The sequence below is a fragment of the Lampris incognitus genome, chromosome 17 (assembly GCF_029633865.1).
Source record: "Lampris incognitus isolate fLamInc1 chromosome 17, fLamInc1.hap2, whole genome shotgun sequence".
Taxonomy (NCBI): domain Eukaryota; kingdom Metazoa; phylum Chordata; class Actinopteri; order Lampriformes; family Lampridae; genus Lampris; species Lampris incognitus.
The window spans coordinates 31,020,230-31,042,040 of NC_079227.1; the positions used below are offsets into that span (position 1 = coordinate 31,020,230).

A 21,811-nucleotide genomic window follows, 5' to 3' on the forward strand; every position below is an offset into this window, starting at 1 on the left:
GGTTTCTGTCAGGTGTGGGAACAATGTACCTTGTTTTGAAGGTGCGACACGTAATCTGGTGAATGATCAACTGCTGAACATGTTAACCCCGTCCTCCCAGTACAACTTCACCTGTCTGAACACTCACCTGAGATAGACAATGAAACCACTTGCTTTCAAACCACTCTGTTTGTCTTTTATGTGAGTCATGGGCCTTATCAGCAGTTTTGGCCAGACGGGGAGTTCTAACGGTTGTAATACGGGTGGGGGGGGGGTGCGGGGCAGATACAGAGAATCTTTCTGCTCGACTAATCTGTGTTCACACCACACCAACAGAGGGATGTGGGCGTGGGCTACGGCCATAGCACTCTGGGGGGATGGCTTGGCAACAACACTCTCTCTCTCTCGGACAACTCAAACACAAAGTTATACACAATACATACTGGCACACATGCCAGCATGGATGTGCATAGACACAAACTTACGCACCATCTCTCTCTCTCTCTCTCTCTCTCTCTCCATCCACACACACACACATGCTCAGACATACAATGACACTTACACTGAGTACACACAGTAATTGTCTACATTAAAACAGATGAAAACAGAGTCAGATAGCAGTAGCAGCAGTTTGAGAGGTGGCAGAGGACAAACGGGAGGCAGAAAAGCAGCGCCGGTGGGAGCCAGGTTGTTTGGGGGGGGGGAGGTTTAAAAGAGCGTTGTGACTGGTAAAAGTAAACAGACGTAGACCTCCTCCAGAGAGCGAACTCAAGGCTCGGCCGGCCATGACTACATGCATCAACACACACACACACACGTGCCGACATACACACGGCCGTACGCACATTCGTCCCCGCATACACACCCTCGCCAGTCTCGATTACTTGGTTTTAGACCTCAGTGGCTGTTGTGCGCACAGTCGGCCCTCCTCCATGCCGCTTATGCAACCAGCGAGAAAAGCAACAGCCGTTGTTGACTGTGCTCATAGCGTCTGGGTGCCAGTACTGACTGCTCTCCGGTGGAGGAAAAGAGGAGGCTGAAGCCAAAAAGCAAAAAAGCTACACGCATCTGTCTGGTCGAAACAAAGACTCATTACCACTTTCTGCCTCTCTCTACCCTGACGAGATGGGATTACACGCGCTTTGTTAATTAATGTCTCTTACAGTAGCTGCGAGCTGTGTAACATTTGAATGTCTGAAAGAGGAATAGCATAATGTTGATATAGCTGTGCCAGCAGCCTGAAGAGTAACACGATCAAATCCGCTTCCTCTCTTTGATCTAATCTTATTACTGTCTGCTTTCCAGCCGGCAGGATACGAGCAGTAATTTTATAAACAACCAGATATCATTACCTATGAAATTAAAGTGAAATCTATATCCATCCAGTTAAATTATCTGTACTATTTTAGATAATCACGTTAACTGAGTCAGGTGAACATCATGTATTTGTGTGCGCGCGCACGCACTTGTGTCTGAGACACAAGTAAAGGCGCCTTTTAAGTCACTAGTTGGATTTCAGCTCCATCTACTGGACAAAATGTGCATTAGCCAGTTTAGGTTCAAGACGCGCTCCAAAAAACATCTCCTTAGATCTTTTATCGTTTAGAGATGTGTAACTTGTCTATAATCGCTAATATTTAATTTACTGTGACAGGGGACGAGCTGATGCGCTGCATTGACCTTTACAACCAGTGCCAGTCCAAATGGTTTGAGGAGATGGTCACAACAAGCCTGGTAAGAAACAGCTTCTGGTTTCCTTATAATAATAATAAACTTACATTTATATAGCGCTTTTCTAAACACCAAAAGCACTTCACATTGAAGGGGGTAACTCACTTCAACCACCACCAATGTGTAGCATCCACCTGGGTGATGCACGGCAGCCATTTTGCTTGCGCCAGAACGCTCACCACACATCAGCTCGAGGAGTTGAGTTAGTGTGATTTTACCATAGCTTATAGCTTGAGATACTGTCCCGGCTCACTATTTTGTTCTGTGTGGTCCATCAATATATCTATCCCTGTCAAAATGTCTTTAAATTAGACACAGAACCCTCCGCTGATATCTGTATGTGCATAACAATGAAGTGCAATAAAGTTTCTAAACACCAAAGCTTTCATTATTATGCAACGATTCTGCTGATTTCTTTATACTCTCATTCTGCTTCACGTGATCAAGAGGAAGATACGTTTACCTGACTCGGGTGTTGATAGCAGATTTTATCCCCCATCAGGAGTTGGAGAGGCTGGAGGTGGAGCGAGTAGAGATGATCAGGCAACATCTGTGCCAGTACACCACCCTGCGGCATGAGACGGACATGTTCAACCAAAGTGTAAGTAGCGATACAGTTTGTGGCTATAGCTGCTAAAAAACTACAGAGGGAGTGAAAATGTTTTGTGTCGTAGGGTGGTTCATACCTTAAAGGAAGACTGAACTAAAAAAAAAACCCACACGAGGCTCAGTAACTAGAGCACTGTACAATCACATGGACGATGGTGATTTTTAATTGACCAAACTGAATCCATGTTCATAGACTAAATCAGTGGTTCTCAACCTTTTTGGGGTCCTGGACCCCCTGCGTATTTTTGATCTACCCTGAGGATCCCTCCACCTGATCTTGGGGGAAGGGGGTTGCAATTTGATAGAAACAGTAGAAACTGCATTTTAAATTGCATTATAGCATTTATTCACTCTTTGGGGCAAAAATAAGAGCTTTCAGTTGTAACTTAGATATAGTTAACAAAACAAAATTCTTATGCAGTAACTTTCAGATAGATGTAACAAAACAGAATATGTATTCAGTAACTTTCAGATATATGTAAAAACAGAATTTTTATGCAGTAACTTTTAACAATGCAAACGGGAGCGAGATCTCTTATTAAAATACAATAAATTACACTTGTGAAACAGATGTAATTAGAGAAAAAAGTCCCGTTACCCTTTATAGTTTAGGTAGATAAAGGTCTCAGTCACATTTGAGTAAAATAATCCTATTTCTATAAATGTCATAGGATCTTTTTTTAAAAGATATTTTATTTTCACGGACCCCTTGCAATTACACCACGTACCACTAGGGGTCCGCGGACCCCCGGTTGAGAAACACTGGACTAAATCATCCTGTCAGCACTGCCCAAGGAAAACGCGTCAAACGAGACTACAGGAGAGAAAGTGTGTGCAGGTTTATTAGGAGCATTACGGTTGTAGCTGATGCGCGAGTCCTCGCGCGGTGCCTGCTGGTACATGTAGTAACTGCGGGACAGGCTCTCTGCACAGGAAACGAGCGGAGCGGTTTCTCTGCAAGTTACACCGACGCGTGTTAATAGCGTAGCGTTCACCGCTGTAAAGATCACACTTACAGAGCTTACGACCGAACCACGTCTTTATTCTGGGCCACAGCCACCACGTCGTACAGACCGCCACTAACTCAACACCTCTCTGGTTGTCTCTCCCTGCTCACGCAAAACAGTGAAAACAACAACACCCCCCCCAACTTTTGTGTATTTCAGTTTCTTTCTTGTACAAAGGCCCTTAAAGTCACGAAAAATAAAACCGCAGTGAAACGTTGTAGTATAACAGAAGAATGTAGTTTACACAAAAAAGCCCCTAGCCCTGTTAGTTTTTTTTAAAGGTATTTTACATTGATGTTATTTCAACCTCTGGTCTGTTTTAATTTTTTTCCTTTTTTTGCTATCTTTCCTTTGTATGCATCTGCGCCTATTCTGATATGGAAACATTATTGCCATGTTGTTTTTACATTCTAAATCGGGGTCCCCAACCTTTTTTGCCCCGCGGACCGGTTTAATATTGACAATATTCCGGCGGACCGGGGGGGGGGGGGCTTAATAACGACCGGAATATAGGTCAGGCTTATGAATCAACAGTATCATAACATTTAAAGCAACGTTTGGATATTAAACACACAGCGCATATTTTCCTCGCATTAACATAACAAACATATAACATCGATGCAACTCACCAGTTTCATCTCGTTGAAAGTGGAACCTTCGCCACCTTGTTAGTGGCAGCTTCCCCAGCACGGCACGTGTCCTTGGCTGCAGCACAATCACTTCTTCGCCGACAGTGAAAGGCTTCTTAGCCTTAGCAACACGACTAGCCACCAAGTAGCCTTAGCAACACGACTAGCACCAAGTCGCCTTAGCAACACGACTAGCCACCAAGTAGCCTTAGCAACACGACTAGCCACCAAGTAGCCTTAGCAACACGACTAGCCACCAAGTAGCCTTAGCAACACGTCTAGCCACCAAGTCGCCTTAGCAACACGACTAGCCACCAAGTACGACGCTCTCAGAGCAGCAGCATGTGTAGAGGTGGCGGCCCTCAGCACGCGCTTCTGTCCCGCTTGCTCGAGGTGTTTTCGCGCAGACTCCACTCCGCCCTGTGATGGTCTGGCGGCCTGCCCAGGGTGTCTCCCCACCTGCCGCCCAGTGACTGCTGGGAAAGGCTCCATCGCCCCCGCGATCCTGAGAGCAGGATAAGCGGCTTGGATAATGGACGGACCTACACGGATTGTGTTTAAGTGCGGGGTGCTTGGACTCACGGTGCCGCAGCAGTTTTGAGGCGTTGTGGCCTCATTAGACAGCTCGTCTCCACATATCACACACAGGGGGCTCGGGGCCGTTTTTTAAGTACGACTCGTCATATTTCCTATTGAAAGTTTTTTGGGTTTTTTTTTTTTTGCTGTCTCGGCCTCTTCTGTCTCTGCGTTATCATCGTCGTTAGACCTTTTATCGCCCCTACCTCTTCCTGAGAAACTCTCAAGCCACTCATGGTAGCTAGCTAGCTGCATCAATCTTGTGGACCGAGCACACCTTGCGATAGAACTGAATCAAATGATCTAACGTGGGGCGTCCGGGTAGCGTAGCGGTCTGTTCCGCTGCCTACCAACACGGGATCGCCGGGTCGAATCCCCGTGTTACGTCGGGCGCCCCTACAGACACAACTGGCCGTGTCTGCGGGTGGGAAGCCGCATGTGGGTATTTGTCCTGGTCACTGCACGAGCGCCTCCTCTGGTCGGTCGGGGCGCTCCCCGGATCGGCAGAGAGGGGGTGGAGCAGCGATCAGGACGGCTGGGGGTAATTGGCCAGATACAATTGGGGAGAAAAAAGGGGAAAATTAAAAAAAGGAAATGATCTAACATTACTCGGGACAACCATTTTCAACGTTTTAAGAAGCTCTCTCCGCGGTACAAAGTGATTCGCTATATCCAGGTTGTTTCACTACGGAGGAGGATGGAGAGCAGGGGCGGATCTACAGGGTGGCAAGGGGTGGCAGCTGCCACCTCTGGGACACAGTCTTGCCACCCCTTTGCCACCCCAGGAAAAAATCTCTAGATCCACTACTGACGGGGAGAGAGCATAGTTTCCGGTAAGGCGTGTCCTTGACGAAATGTACAGGGCGTAGCAGTAGGCGTAGGCTTGTTAGCGGCCGTTCTAGCAACTAGCTTGCATTTTGAAATCCCCAGACGATTGGTAGGCGGAGAGCTCAGATTGTCTGATATCGCGAGACTACCACTTCCGGGACGTGCACGTTACAAGCGGTGACAATTCCCTTTGAGGAGTTGACCGAGGAGCTTAAAAAGTGTCAGGCGAGGGTACTCGGTTAACGACAACTAACTGGTTTCTAAAATCACCATGACAGGCATATAAAGGGTGCAACACACCAGCACCACGTTGGACTGTCCTTCACTCATTTTGGAGGGTAGTTTGAGTTGATGCCGTCTGGCTGCTCCGCTACAATTACATTGATTCATTTCCACATGAATTTGTGTTGCATCTCATGTCTTAGCAAGAACTTTGCATTTTGCACCGATGCACACTCTTTTCATGCACTCTAGTAAGCTCTGGAGGCTGATGTAAGTGATGGGGATGCACTGATGTCACTTTTCCATCGCCGATACCAATCCCGAGTACAAATCCTTACTTGTCCTTTTACACCATGTACCAGTCCGAGCCATTACTTTTGCTGAGCAGTGCAGATGTGGGCCATTAGTTTAGGATCAGTGGGCGAAATCGTTTAGATAGAATCAATTTTTCTCACCATTAAAGACATGCAGGCTTCCATGTCCCAAAGATGCAGTAAAACCAAGCCATTTGACTTTCATTTATGACATTTATAGCTTTTGGTGTTGCATTTAAGTCTTGAGTAAAATCTGAAAAGTGTCAGTAGCAGTGTGTCTGTAATAGATAATGTTCAGTTGTAAGCTATATTTCACCTGTTTATTGATGACTTTTTTATTTGGATGTGCACTGAGGCAAACAGTATGGCCATTAGTCATATTTAGGATAAATGTTGATAGAATGGTAGGTATGTCCTGGCCTCAGCTTTTCACATCTCATACATCTGTAAAGTCCTCTCTGATAGACACGTTGAGGTTTCACCTAAACAAGTGGCTCTCAATCACGGGTCACAGAGAATTGTGCGTTTTGGGGTTTTCATGCTAGCCCAATGCTACACCTCCTGATTTCCCTAACTAGTCTGTCTCTATCTGGTTGAAGGTGTGTTTATCAGTGAAATCAGATGGTTGTAGTGTTGAGTTGATATGACACTTGCCTACGCATGGCTCTCCATTGCATGCAATGAAAAGTGCCTCTTATCTAAACAAGGGAAAGCAAAAGAATGGACGTTGTAGCATGCTCACTGCTTGTCCTTTGTTTGTCCAGACGATGGAGCCGGTGGACAAGCTGCTGCAGAGCGTCGATCCAGCCAAAGACAGAGAGCTCTGGGTCCGGGAGCACAAGACTGGGGAAATCAGGCCCGTAGACATAGAGATCTAAGGCTCATTGACACCAAGGGGCCGTGCACACTGCTGACCCGGAAGGACACAAAGGATATGCATACAACGACCCGGTGGCAACAAGCCCTGAAGTTTACTAGAGGATTACATCTCGGCCTTGGGGTTATCTTATTGCAGAGCGATGACCAGTCGGTGCCTACTGACTCATCACACCTCAAACAATCCACCTGCTTCTTACAGGACGGCTGACGTCAGGCGGCTGAGAAAGATGACGTGATTTTTGCGATTTTGTGAGAACTTCGAAGCCTGAATTGGATATTAAGCGTGATGGGTGGAAGTCTTGTTGTTTGGCAGAGATACCCGTTGCCCAGGTCAGATAACGCACTGCGTGAGGAATGAAATGAAATGCCAGTGGATACTCAGGTGAGAATGTCTATGAAGAACCAACGGCACAGCAACGGACTTTTCCCTTCCTGTAAATACTGGATAGCTTTACATATGTGCTGCAGCACAAAGCTGCCTGTTTCTGTGTGCTTTTGCTCTGTGAAGTGATGGCAAAATGATTTAAAAGATGCTGCTAATAATTCAGCAAAACGCATTCTTAAAAGTAGTGAACGACTGTCTACCAGAACAAGGCAAAAGTATTACAATACCAGTATAACAGTATGTGCAGTCCATAAAGATTCTGCATGCACTATAAATACACACACACACGGCTACATCTCATAGGTCAATACAGCAGCTACTAAATCCGTCAAATCTCTGCAAAGGATATTGAAACAAGTATTTAAGGTCAGTTTCCATCACGTCGTCATTCCTGTGAGAGTTATTAGTAAGCCCAATGCACTTTCTGCCCAAAACGGTTTCTATTGTTTCTTGGCAGTGTGATATTTAATGTTGATTAGTTCGACAAAGTTGTATTTGTATGTTTCTCTTAAATCGCTATCGGGCTTGAGCGTTCCCTTACATATTTACAGCAGATTCCTAAGGTGAGAGGTGTGTGACGTGCAATTGACCTTTCGCAAAGTCCCGCCCCCCTTAGTTACTGTTGCTATGCCTGTCAAGCATTTCATAACTATCCAGGAAGTAGCCGGAAAACACCAAAACATGAAGGAAGAAATCAGCACATTGTGTGGGTAAAAGTAACAGTAATAATACATTAGCTGTATTAGCTATCAATAATAGCTAGTAGCAAGCTTAGCTTGGAGCAGACAGGTATTTTTGTTGATTTTGGATGGATTAAGCTAGCCATGGGGTCTGCTATACTACGAAATCTATTGCCGATATTGCGCTTCTTGCGTTCTGGGTTTCGGGAAGGGAAAGAAAATTACACCCCTCCAAACTTTTCAGATATCTAGTATCCGATTTGCAGATCCCATAGGCACACCGTTTCAGCATTTTGCTGTGTGTTTGAAAGCTTGACGGACCGTTGCTAAGGTAGGATTGGACAAGCACCGTTCTGGGGTGGTACTTCGCGAAAGGTCAATTGGATTCAGGTGCAGGTGGAGTGAAGGGTGTAAAATAAGAGTGCCATTGTGAGTTTATAGCCAAGAATGAAACCCAAGAGAAAATTGGTACAAACAGTATATGAAATTATCTGACTTTTTTTTGTTCATATATGCGATAGAATTCCCACAATTTTCTCTGGATATGCATCTTCTTGCAAATCTGGAAAAGCGAGTCGGTGAATTGCACCGTGGCTTTCATTGTACTGTGTGTTGGCGCTGCTCGCTGCAGCCTTAATGTTGTGCACAATGGTCTTCACAACCACATCCGGTCCTGTTGTATTACTTAACCATCGAGTGAAGAGGATTTAGGCATTTATATACAATAACTGCTAAATGGTTGGATTTAATGTGTTTTTTTTTTCCTTAATAAAATGAAAATACTGCTTTTATGCTGAATTCTTTCCTCAGTTTCCTTTTACTCTTTCACACTGCAGCGTAACTGGTTAAGTAACTGAAAAAACAGAACAAAATACATTGATTGAAAAAGTATTTATTAAAAGCAAATTCACATTAAACAAAATGTTTTGGACAAGCTTTGCTATGATTCTGGGTAGTAATAAAGATGTGATAATACAAGTAATAAACTTTGACTTTGCAGGTAGGATCCATTTCTTTTCTTTTTTGTTTGTTTGTGAAAACAATAACGCACTTCGTATAAAGATGACAATCTTTTGCATGATTTCAGTTGGTCATGAACATTCATAGTAAAACTTAGAAGTAGAAATGTTTAACACTTTCTGCCAAGGCAGTTACAAGTTTCGTGTGTCAAATTTGTTTTTACATACAAATTCTTGCATCATGAATTGGATATAAAAATATGCTGAATGAAAGCTTAAGTCTTTGTAAATAACGCCTTATTAGATGACTTTGTCACTGGACAATCTTAAAAAGTACAATCATCAAACACAAGCGAAAATGAGTAAGAACAATCTAGATGCAGTTGACTGTACTGTAGGCTTGGTTAACCTACATGTGTTGTGCCGCTACAATATTGACCTCGCTGAAATTTAAAGCTTGATAGTGAGTTTCATATGAGTGTGTGTTTCCTCTTCAAATCGAGGAGGAGCCAAAATGACATGGCATCATGCAGTACACTGGCACCGTGCTCCAACGGCGAGTCACGGACCCGGCTATCCTCACCATGTGTAGTTTATTCAATCATGAGTTTCTTCAGAGAGTTGAGATATGCTGGGATGAGGGAGCTGACGGATTCGTTGTCGTCATTGATGATCTTCTCACCCCGGCCCTCCGACCCCGCAGAGCTGGGGGACCTCACTAACCCAGGGTAGGGTGTGCTGTAACCCTGAAAAACCAACAACAAACCAGAGACTTTTTCAGACATTACACTGTGCTACTACAAGGTCACCTTAATGTTGAGATTTGCCTTGGAAACCCAGCCCTCAGTTACAACATTCACAGACTGACACCTGACGTTATAATCCCTTACAACCAAGCCCCAGCCCATGAAACAGCAGCACGAACATGTTTTACAGGACTCACAGACGAGTATCCTTTGCCAAAGCTGCCTCGGTTCTTCGTCCTGATCTTGGTCAGGGCTGACTCCGCGATGTCGGCCCGCTCCTCGGCATCGTCCAGCTCATGTACCGTCTTCCTGTACTTCGCCAGGTTCATGTTCGCTTGCTCCTCCTGAAACAAGAATGCCAACAAAACAAAGTTGAGATCGAGGACATATTTTGTATGTGATGAGAACAGACAGGTATTACCCACACATGCAAACAAACAGCACACCTTCTCAAAAGAGCAGTTCACTACTGGCTGGTATTCAAATGAGCTCCAAAACAGTTCCACTGCAATTAGCCAATTAAAGCAGAACTGCAGAGTTTTCCACATAAAAACGGGTTTGTTTACGTTCATAATTTCACTTGTGTGTGCATCAAGTACGTTGCTAAACTTTTGTCACTGACCACTGACAAGTTTTTACCTTCAGAGATGTTCAGGAAATCTTTTAGATTTCTACATTTTGAGAATTACAATGTTTGCACCGGATGCTGTGATGCTAGTGTTGTTGTTGTGCTCAGCAGCACTCCTAGTGGCCAAAAACTCTGCAGGTCACCTTTAATATTGTGCCTTCTAGTTCACACACAAAAAAATACGTATTCATTGGGTCAAACTCGGGAAATGTTTGTGGACCTGTGTCCACCGCAGTTCACACACACAAAAAGCCATAATGCGGCGTTAGTAAAACAAATTCGCCTCTTTTCATAATGGCATCAACGCCACCACTAACTGTTAGTAAATCTGGGTGAAAATCAGAAGAAAGATTAGCTTCTCAAAAATGGTTTTACGTCCATTTGAAACCCCAAGTAAATTCAACCAGTGGAGCAAAATGCCTGCCACCTAACAAGCCACAGGTCAGCGCTGTGTCAATGAGGGTCAAGAAAAGAGACAAGATGACGTACAGCCTCTTCCACTTGTCTCTTGTAGGCCTTCATCTTGTTCTGCAGTCTCTCCATCAGCTCCTGCAGGCGCTGCTGGGTCTTCTGGTCCTCCTCGGACTGGAAAAGCAGCTCCTTCAGGCGACGCTCATTCTTCCTCAGCGTCTTCACCGTCTCGGCATGGCGCTTCTGCTCAGACTCCAACTCCAGCTCCAGCTCCTTCACCTGTATATAACCAATATACATTGTTCTGTATATCGTAGGCATGTAGACAGTATACATTTGAACTTTTATTTATCTTTACCTTTTTTCAAAACTGAGAACACACACTCTTTTACCCCCATCGCCCTGCTTCACACTCATACATTCATTATCCAAACCGCTGATCCTGCTCTCAGGGTTGCAGGGATGCTGGAGCCTATCCCAGCAGTCATTGGGCGGCAGGCGGGGAGACACCCTGGACAGGCCGCCAGTCCATCACAGGGCCGACAGACAACACACACACACACACACACACACACACACACACACACACACACACACACACACACACACACACACACACACACACACACACACACACACACACACACACACACACCTAGGGACAATTTAGTATGGCCGATTCACCTGACCTACATGTCTTTGGACTGTGGGAGGAAACAGGAGCTCCCGGAGGAAACCCATGCAGACACGGGGAGAACATGGAAGCTCTGCACAGAGGACGACCCGGGACGACCCCCAAGGTTGGACTACCCCAGGGCTCGAACCCAGAACCTTCTTGCTGTGAGGTGACCGCGCTAAGCAATGCGCCACCGTGCCGCCTAAAGATTACAGGATCTAAAGATCCCGTAATCAGCCTGAAGATCACACAGATCTGAATTTTCCCCTATGAAGGCTTTCCATTTACGACCAAACCCTTCTACTCCTGACCAGCAGCTCTAATCTGCTGTACATTGGATTTAAGTGCCTTGTTTAAGGGCACCTGGACATTAGTTTTGAGGATGGGGAGAGGATTGGTCATCCATTTTCCCTTCCCAGCCTGCTGCTGCACTGTCTGTGCATGTGTCTTGTCTGTGCTCACCTTCCCCTCCAGTTTCTGGATGATCTTCTTGCCCCCTTTCAGAGCCATCTGCTCCGCCTCATCCAGCCTGCCGCTCATGTCTTTGATTTGGGCTTCCAGGCCTTTCTTCACCCTCTCTAGGTGGTGTGTGTGCTCCTGTTCCAGACGCAGCTCCTCCGCCACGCGCGCCGTCTGCGTGCACGCACGCACACGCACACACACACACACACGCACACACAGGCAAACATTAGCTTACTGTTAAACACATGGGGTCATCAATTTGTTCAACTATCAAAATTCACCTCCTACAGAATCACATTACCATGATTTATTTGCATCAAAACGGGATCAATCCATTTATTTATTTATTTCCTTATTGATCCACTTAATTCTTTTCAGGGTCACCGGGGTATCGGAGGCTGTCCCGTGTGGCCGACTCGGATGGAAGATCTCCTCGGGGTGAACTTGGAGGCGGTGAGATAGTGGATTAGTGAAGTCAAATTTAAGATTAAGGGCTTTAGAAGGACAAAATCTCCCTGTTGCCTGACTGATCAAATAATCTAAAGGCTCGACAGACTCCTTGTGACAGGGAGCACTTTAATCCCCAAATCAAGTTGTACTCACGCAAAACACACCCGAGTATAGACTTAATCTAAATGAGTAAATTACTGACTAAATATGAACAATGAATAAATCATTGATTGATTGATCATTAAATGGACAGAAATGAAAACGAGAACTCAAAATAACAAACGGGAAATTAATGTATAAACTGAATGGGGGTAATGACACACACACAAACACAATTGTGTTTCTTAAACTGCTTAAATCAAACAAATGTTTGCCTTGTTAATATCCCCATTTGTACTTGAGATTATTTCTTGATGCTCTTTCTTACTACAGGCTATTTAAAGTCTTTATAGTATAGAGATTGTATTTAAACTTTTTTTGGAGGGGGGGGGTTTGGCCCTTTTTCTCCCCAGTTGTACCCGTCCAATTACCCCACTTTTTCAAGCCGTCCCGGTCGCTGCTCCACCCCCTCTACTGATCCAGGGTTGGGCAGCAGACTACCACATGCCCTCTCCGATACATGTGGAGTCGCCAGCTGCTTCTTTTCACCTGACAGTGAGGAGTTTCACCAGGGGGACGTAGCACGTGGGAGGATCACGCTATTCCCCCCCAATCTCCCCCCCCCGAACAGGCGCCCAGACCGACCAGAGGAGGCACTAGTGCAGTGACCAGGACACCTGCCCACATCCAGCTTCCCACCCACAGACACGGCCAATTGTGTTTGTAGAGACACCCGACCAAGCCAGAGGTAACACAGGGATTTGAACCGGCGATTCCCGTGTTGGTAGGCAACAGAATAGAGTATTTAAACTTTAAGGTGCATTTTTGAAACAATAATGATGATTAAAAGAAGAAAACGACTTTATTCAACATTGTATTGCTACAGTGAAATGTGTTCTCTGCATTTAACCCATCCTAATGTATAGGAGCAGTGGGCAGCTGCAGCACCCAGGGACCAACCCCAGTTCTTTCCACTGCCTTGCTCAGGGGCACAAGCAGAAGTATTAACCCTAACATGCATGTCTTTTTGATGGTGGGAGAAAACCGGAGCACCCAGAGGAAACCCACGTAGACACGGGGAGAACTTGCAAACTCCACACAGAAAGGACCTGAGACGGCCTGGGGTTCGAACCCAGGCCCTTCTTGCTGTGAGGCAACAGTGCTAACCACTGGTTCACCATGCCACCTGTTTGTGTGTGTATTTACACATGGATGTTATATGTTGATTGCAGGTTACAGGTTACAATGAACGTGTTCTCTGCATTTAACCCATCCTACTGTATAGGAGCAGTGGACAGCTGCAGCGCCCGGGGACCAGCTCCAGTTCTTCTTTCCATTGCCTTGCCCAGGGGCATAAACCCTAACACGCATGTCTTTTTGATGGTGGGAGCAAACCGGAGCACCTGGAGGAAACCCACGCAGACACGGGGAGTACTTGCGAACTCCACACAGAAAGGACCTGGGACGGCCTGGGGTTCGAACCGAGGACCTTCTTGCTGTGAGGCGACAGTGCTAACCACTGGGCCACCGTGCCGCCCCAGTGAATGTCCTAGCTATTGTGCTGTCCTGCTCATTTTTCACAAATACTGGCGCACTCACATCTGGACTGAACACATTTTAAGTGGCCTGAATTTCTAAAATACACTTTTTATGTGGCTAAATGGCTGTTGATGATGACAGGCCTGGAAAAGGCATAATTAAATGCCACAGATTCCGTTTGGGTCCAAGTATGAGCCACAGTATTATTTAATCACTAGCATTTGGTAATGGCAGTGTTTGAACCGTTATTAAGAGACGCTAAAGACAGACTCAGACGATGGGAATATATAATAATCTCCTTCCTGCACTATCATCCAGTGCCAGTCAGATTTACCGGATGATGGGAGAGCCGTCGGGGAATCTGGGTTGCTTGTTTGTGTGGCTACTTGTTGCTGATGGGAGAGGTGTCGCTCCAGGCCTCAGACCAGCATGATTCAGAATCAGACCCAGAATCAGATTTCTTTATTCATCCCCGACGGGAAATTGAGTATTTAAATTATAAGGTATTAAATTCCTTCGTGCAATGAGCCACACGAAGTCACGTTTTTAATTTCAGAATCACAGGTTTATAGAAAAAAAAACCTTAATGTGCACTGGCGGGCAGACACTGAAGGACTTTCGTTAAAAGTTTCACATCATCACCTGCCTTGATGATGCAATGTTAAACTATGTACATATATTCGGTCGGTTTGCTCATTAAGCTGCATTTAGAACAGCGTTTCTTGAAGTGTGTGCCCCCCCCCGGGGGGGCACACAGGCGTCCCTACAGACACAATTGGCCGTGTCTGTGAGTGGAAAGCCGGATGTGGGTGTGTCCTGGTCGCTGCACTAGTGCTTCCTCTGGTCGGTCGGGGGGGGGGGTGGGGGCCTGTTAAAGGGGGAGGGGGAACTGGGGAGAATAGTGTGATCCTCCCACGCGCTACGTCTCCCTGGTGAAACTCCTCACTGTCAGGTGAAAAGAAGCGGCTGGTGACTCCACATGTATCAGAGGAGGCATGTGGTAGTCTGCAGCCCTCCCCGGATTGGCAGAGGGGGTGGAGCAGCAATCAGGACGGCTCGGAAGAGTGGCGTAATTGGCTGGGTAAAACTGGGTAGAAAAAGGAGGAAAAACAAATCTATGTTTGATGAGACAAGTGCTGCAAAATTGAAGGCTGTCCCTCTAATGATACAGTTGCAAGACATATATGCAACATTTCCAATGACCTTGAAGAACAAATCGTTGAAAAACTGAAAGACAAACGTTTTGCCTTACAAGTGGACGAGGCTATGGGCAGCAATAAAGACTGCTTGTTTATTGCCTATGTTCACGTTGTCACGTCAGTCACTGTGTGAGGACTTGCTGTTTTGCAAGTACGTCCCAAGTACAGCGACAGCTGATGAGCTCTTCTGGCTTCTGGACTGTTACCTGACAGAACATGGGCTGAACTGGGAGAACTGCGCAGGCGTTTGCACAGATGGTGCACAGACCATGGCAGGGGAAATGAAGGGATTGCAGGCAGAAAGGCACGAACTGAGGAAGCCTCTTGGATGAGAGGCGAAACGTCTTCACGGATATATACCAAGTCCAGTTACACTTGATTCAACTCCTTTGGATAACCATGACCTGGATGAATGAGAACATTCACAGACATTAGCCCTGAGCTAAACGAGGTTTTGACCGATGTTGTTAGCGTGGTCAGTTTCATGAAAACAAGACCCCTGTGTTGTTTCGCAGCGAGGCTAGGTGGCTCTCGCGAGGTAAAGTGTTGTAGCGAGTCTTTGAGCTCAGAGAGGAAATTCAGGTGTTTCTGGAGGAGGAGCGCATGCATGAAGTTGCAAGCAAGTTTAGTGATGAACAATTTCTGATGAAACTGGCCTATCTCAGCGATATATTTGGAAAGCTGAATAAATTAAATCTTCAGCTTCAAGGCAGAGACATGCACCTTCCTCACCTGGCAGACAAGATCAGTGCATTCACTCGAAAGCTTGAGATGTGGGGCAGGCGACTTGATCAAGGAAATACTGATATCTTTGAGAATCTGAGTGAATTTGTTGAAACCAGTGATTCTGGAGCCACCACAGTGACTTCATGTCTTAAGGAGCACATCTCTTCCCTGAGAGGATTCTTTCAAAAATACTTCCCAAACAACAGTGCTCAGTATGACTGGGTGGCAGATCCATTCAATGCAGCAGCACCTGCTGATTTCAGCTCTGCTGAGGAGGACCAGTTCATCGAGACGACATCTGACTCCACCCTGAGCATTGAGATGACATCTGACTCCACCCTGACACTGAGCTTTACAGCCCAGACACTGAGTGAATTCTGGCTTGGTGTAGAGAGGGAGTATCCACTCATAGGACAGAGGGCTGTGGGCATTCTGCTTCCCTTCACCACATCCTATCTCTGTCAGATGGGCTTTTCTGCTGCTGCCTCACTTAAAACAGTATCAAGACTGCAACCCCATTTTGAAAAGATGTGCGGTGCAAAACAGGCTCATTGCAGCCACTAATGCAGTGATAAGACTTGAGCTCTCACAAATTGACTTGCTCACTGTTTTCCCCAAATATCTGCATTTGTTCTTTTTTTTTGCACAGATTGAACTTCATTGTTATTGTTCTAGCAAAGTGATTTTTAATTTTATTTAATTTTCTCTGTTTTTGAAAAAGCACACAGACTGATGGAGCAATCTCGTGACAAATGTCACGAAAAGAGGTTTGATTAAGTTGAAGTGGAACTTGTGTTTGTTATTTGCACAACAGAAATTACTGAAAGAAAAGTGAAAGGAGTGTTCATGATCTTGATGTTATTTAAATAAAGTTAAACTTTGCCCATTTTGTCACCATTTTGTTGGGGCATGAAAAAATTTTCTTCCTCCAAAGGGGGGCATGACAGAAAAAGTTAAAGAACCACTGATTTAAGAGCTGAAACATGATATGACTATCTTTTGAATTGACTTATTAACACAAAATGCTTAATATTTCCCTCTGTGTGGGTCATTCAGTCATCAAAACATGACGTAGTATAGACTACATCAAATACTTCATAATTCAATATACAGACATTTAAAATTATGAAAGAAATACATATTTATATTCAACAATAAGGCCATTCATAATATCCCTTTGTCACCGAAAAGAAGGGAGAAAGTGAGGATGTGGAAACTCATTTCAGGAATCAGGAACAATTTCATTTTTCATTTCATATGTACACAAGTACATATAAAACGAAACAAAATATTGTTTCCCCCAGCCCACAGCAGTGCAACACAAAGACAAAAACACATATCTAAAAACTACATGAACACATATATCAAACTACAAAAAAAAAAATCACTGTCCAAGAGAACAAACGCCAGGATGACTGTTGGAACTGCCGGTCTGCATGGGCTAGCAGTTAGCTTGCCCCACTTCCACATCCTGTCAGACCGACTTTGGCATTTCCTCTTCGGGCACAGCTCCAGGCAGGGCCGTGGTCCCTGGGCCCACCAGACGCAGCAAACCAGGCTCCCCGAGCCGATCCAATGCCAGCTCTCCCAGCCAGACACCTTTGACACACCTCCCCGCACTCCACACGATGACACCAAAAACAGTCAACACAAAGCGAGGCTGCCACCAGACCGTTATCGGAACTGCTGGTCTGCATGGGCTAGCAGTTAGCTTAGCCTGCCCCGCCCTCGGTGTTTCCTCTTCGGGCGCAGCCCCTGGGAGGGCTGGACCAAATTTGCCAAAGTTATTTACGACAGGCCATTAATTTAAGCCTTTGGAATGCAAAAGAGTTTCATTCCCTGGGTATGCTAAGTACGGCCTGAAATCTGAGACCACCCTACTTGTTGGTTTAGGATCAGAGTCTGGTACCTTAAACAAGCTTGATCACATATTCTTTTGAAGAGTTGGTGACCTCTGGTGTGTGAAGAACTGTCACCGCTACACCCAGCATACTTTTGACAGAGCTCAGAGAGAAACCAATCAATTGCAGAACCAGTGCACCAACACACTTTTATACTGCTTATGATGTCTTTAGGCAATGTAGTCTCCAATTAACTGACATGCACATACTATATGCTGTGGGAGGAAACCAGAGCACCCAAAGAAAACCACATGAAGAGGGGAAGGGGACACAATCTCTACGCAGCGCTTGAGATCAAACCTCAACGATCTTGTTTTTCAGTGACAGTGCTAATTTTCAAGCCTAAAAACTGCTGGTGTCAGATTAACAAAAGGTTGAGTATCAAATGCCATGCATTTCTTTTACCTCACAGCTGGCCTTCTTGGCTTTGTCTGTGGATGCTCTCAGCTCACTCTGCAGCTCCTCGTGCTCCTGCTGCAGAGCCTGCAGGTCCACCTCCAGCTTCCTCCTGCTGCTCAGGGCTGACTGGAACTGGAGGACAGAGAGAGGAGAACTGAGCTATCTTCATGTGGTCACTTTGCTGTAAACTCTACATCCTTTCTCTCTTTTACATATTTCTTTATCCATTTTTGTATTTTTATCAACTTGTGTTATGCTATATTATGGTCTAATGTAAAGTGCACTGCATTGCATTCTGATGTACTAAATGTACATCAGTAAAGTTTGATTGAATGATCTGCTGTAAGAATCACAACATTATGTAAGTTAGTTTGTTCTTCAAGCTGGAATCAGGGGATTTTATCCCATTAAGGAATTCATCCATCTGGACCAGGGTTAGATAATACTTTAGATAGTTGGGTTAGATAATACTGACTGGTATCCATCTTTACCATAGTTGGAGCCCAGGGACAGCTGGTATAAATGGGCTAACAGGGCTAAGCCCTCCCTATCTTTTACAATAAAGATGAGAAAATTATTGTTAAAAAACCTTAGAGCAGATTGTTTTAAATTTTGGTAGAACCTAGAATAGCAACAGCAACAAATAGTCACTAGAAAAACACAGGATATATCTAAATGGGCTTATTTTTACAGCCCAAACAGTAGCATCAGCTTCCATTCATCCTTGTATTAAGTGAGTGACAGGTGTCGTGGCATGCCCCCCGATTTGCTGATCATTTGGGCTAAAGTCATTTAGCCCTTGACCAATGACAGTGGATGTACAAAGTATTGGTATGTGTAATGAGGTGTTACATGTGCAAGAGTGGGGAGGGGAAGGTGAGCATGGGCATTAGCATAAATCAGGTGGATTATTTACTTTATCATCCATTTTCGTAGATGTCTTTGGAGGAAAAATTGGAAGTGAAGAGATGGGACACATCGTCCAAACTATGTTCAAATAACACAAAAGGACAAATCACAAAATCGCGATTTTGTGTTACTTGGTTTCAACAAAAGGACTGGCTAATGGTGAGTGTAGTGAAGCATTCACTTTGCTGTTCCCCATGCTTGCTTTTCGGAGGAGACACAGCTTGGACCCAATAAGGAATTATGGATTTGAAACATTTATCTGACAAAATTAAGAAATGTGTGTATGTGTGTAAGCGAGAGAGAGAGAGAGAGAGAAAGAGAGAGAGATACAGAGAGAGGTTTTTGGCATCAGGCCATTCTTGTAGGTACTTTTCTATAGTGTTGTAGAGCGCTTGCTATTTAACAAGGTATATAGCGTCGTTGCTGTAACTTGGTATCTCGGATGGGATGTTGTTGTTGCTGCAGCATGAACTATTGATGGGTATAATGCATTTGTTAGCCCACCCACCTAATATTGCCACCAGCTGTCAACTATTAGTACTCTCCATATACCACTGTTGAACGTTTTGACCAGGTAGGATGAATGAAAGACATTGCCACTTGAGCAGGAAAAAAGATTTAAACGTGGTGATGATGTGCTGATGCTTCTGTTGAACTGGTAATCTACCAATTCTACAATCAATATTCCAGTACAACAGTGTTCCCATACAGTTTGATATAGTTTGTAATACATTAGATTGCCTGTGTGTTAGCTTTGGTCCGAGGACGCCATTTTTACAAGGTGGGAACTGTTTACTGCTGAGCTGACGGCAACCAAGTGACCTTGTTTGTAATTCTCACTGCCAGAGGGAGGCCAGATCCAAGAAATCACAGATTTTCAGCTTTGAGGTGACATTAGTGTCTTTTCAGTGAAACACTAAAGTAAAAGAAACCCAAATGTTACCTGGTTGTTGAGGTCATTGTATTTCTCATTGGCTTCCTGAAGCTCAATCTCCATGGTTTTGCGGGCCCTCTCTGCATTCTCCAGGGCGGTGCGTGTCTCCTCTCCCTCGCTGGCCAATAGGAGGCAGCGTCGCTCCACGACCACCTGCTCCTCCCTGCGCTCCTCGTGGCCGCGCACCTCCTCCTCCAGCTGGGCCTGAAACTCCTGGGGCAAGGGAGGAGTGGCGAGCAAGAACAATCACTCTGTATATCATAACTGTCCCATGAGATGAGGAGGTCACTTTTAGAGAGGAGAAAGTGAATGAAGGAAGGAGGACAGAGGTAAGACAAGGCCTCTGTATTAAGGAGAAGTGGAAGGCAATAAAAGCCGTCAAACAGAAAACAGAGGGAAAGTGAGAGGACAGTATGGAGAGACGCAGAGTCACCAAACCTTAATCTGCTGCTGCATCTTCTTGCCATTCTTGCTGAGCTCTGCGTTGTTCTTGTTCAGCAGGTCAACCTGAAGCTCCAGCTCATTGATGTCGGCCTCCAGTTTCTTCTTCAGCTTGAGTCCCTCTGCTCGACCTTTCACCTCTACATCCAAGCTGGCCTGTAGTGATTCTAGCGCCCTCTGGTGGGTTTTTCTGAGAGAGGTTGAAACAGAGGTGAGTGAGGGGAGGCAGACGGATGCCACGAAATAAACATACACCATACATCACACTTAAATATATCTTAAAACGGTGTAGCTGTGTTTGAAGATAAAGATGGAGTTGATAGAGGGAGTTTGAAAAAAAAACACTTTAGAGAGACAGTGCTTACCTTTACAGTTAAATCTACTGTGAATTGTGAGAAGAAGAAAACAGAGGATGAAAAAGACGTCAGTGAGAGTATGAAAAAGCGTTAGTCCCCCTAGTGAGAAAGAAATTCGTTGAAGTAATTTGTTTTAGGATGGGGGAGCTTGAGGTACCTGGCAGCTTCAATCTCCTCCTCTTTCTCCTGTAGCCTCCGCTCCAAGTCTCCCCTTGCCTGCGACAGCTCCAACTGCAGCCTCAGCACCTTCGTTTCCTCCGCCTCGCGGAACCAAGGGAGGGGTGGAGTGTGATGGAGGGCGAGAGGAAGGAACAACAAAGAATGGAAGAAAGAGAGAAACATAGATAGATGAAAAAGTTCAAAATTCTTGACCCAGGATGCAATAAGCACCAGTGCACAAAAAAACAACAACATTGCACCTAACAGGAGGCAAAGCCGTGGTTTGTGTACCTCTAAGGCAGCCTCAGACTCCTCCAGTGAGGCCTGTAACTCCTCTTTCTCCATCTCTATCTTCTTTTTAGCTTTCTGGAGCTCATGGACGCTCTTCCCTCCATCCGACAGCTGGTCTGTGAGGTCAGCTATCTCCTCTGTTTCAGGGAGGGAGGCCAAAGCAGGACAAACACATTATACAGTACACTATAGAGTACTCACTGATGTTACAGGGGCCTAGAAGAGAAATTCAACAGCCCACCTGTTGAATTTGAAATATGTGATAACTCTTTTTACTGTGAGACCAGGGATTTTATATCTTTTACGGTTAATAAATACAACAGAGACAGCAGCTATAATATAATATTACAAATAATTTCAAACAGTCCTCCTCTATGTGAAGAGGCCTTAAACTGTTCATCCTGTATGGGTTTACTGCTGTTAATTTTTATAGTATGTGATCTCTCTTTACCCTGGTGGGCCTTGTTCTCCCTGCGCAGGGCCTCCAGCTGCTCCAGGGCCTCCTCGTGGGCCGTCTTGAGTTTGAAGAGCTCGGTGCCGTGCTGCTTGCTCTCCTTCTGACAGCCTTCCACCTCTGACACAAGCTCCTCACACTTCTGTTTCCAGTCTCCCAGCTGCTTCTCCAGAAGCCGCTGCTTCTTATCCAGAGCCTGGCCACAGCCGCTGGCCTGGAGAGAGGGACACGGC

General features: G+C 45.3%; 2 protein-coding genes across 3 annotated transcripts in view; one reads left to right on the forward strand and one right to left on the reverse strand.

Annotated features, from left to right (window-relative positions):
* Positions 1-8,637, forward strand: part of gas7b (growth arrest-specific 7b) — a 55,873-nt gene extending 47,236 nt beyond the window's left edge. Inside the window, exons 12-14 of one of the 2 annotated variants that reach the window (XM_056296824.1) lie at positions 1,634-1,713; positions 2,158-2,311; positions 6,660-8,637. In XM_056296824.1, coding sequence (XP_056152799.1) covers positions 1,634-1,713; positions 2,158-2,289 — 212 coding nt within the window. In that variant the 3' untranslated portion in view covers positions 2,290-2,311; positions 6,660-8,637. The remainder of the gene's footprint in view (positions 1-1,633; positions 1,714-2,157; positions 2,312-6,659) is intronic. The other variant, XM_056296823.1, reaches the window with a different exon arrangement.
* A 148-nt stretch (positions 8,638-8,785) lies between these two features.
* LOC130127186 (putative uncharacterized protein MYH16) overlaps positions 8,786-21,811 on the reverse strand; it is a 36,947-nt gene continuing 23,921 nt past the window's right edge. Inside the window, exons 14-23 of the mRNA XM_056296757.1 lie at positions 21,576-21,792; positions 21,125-21,261; positions 20,832-20,935; positions 20,316-20,508; positions 19,887-20,090; positions 18,041-18,166; positions 11,722-11,892; positions 10,662-10,862; positions 9,742-9,888; positions 8,786-9,544 (exon numbers count right to left, since the gene is read on the reverse strand). Coding sequence (XP_056152732.1) covers positions 9,392-9,544; positions 9,742-9,888; positions 10,662-10,862; positions 11,722-11,892; positions 18,041-18,166; positions 19,887-20,090; positions 20,316-20,508; positions 20,832-20,935; positions 21,125-21,261; positions 21,576-21,792 — 1,653 coding nt within the window. The 3' untranslated portion in view covers positions 8,786-9,391. The remainder of the gene's footprint in view (positions 9,545-9,741; positions 9,889-10,661; positions 10,863-11,721; positions 11,893-18,040; positions 18,167-19,886; positions 20,091-20,315; positions 20,509-20,831; positions 20,936-21,124; positions 21,262-21,575; positions 21,793-21,811) is intronic.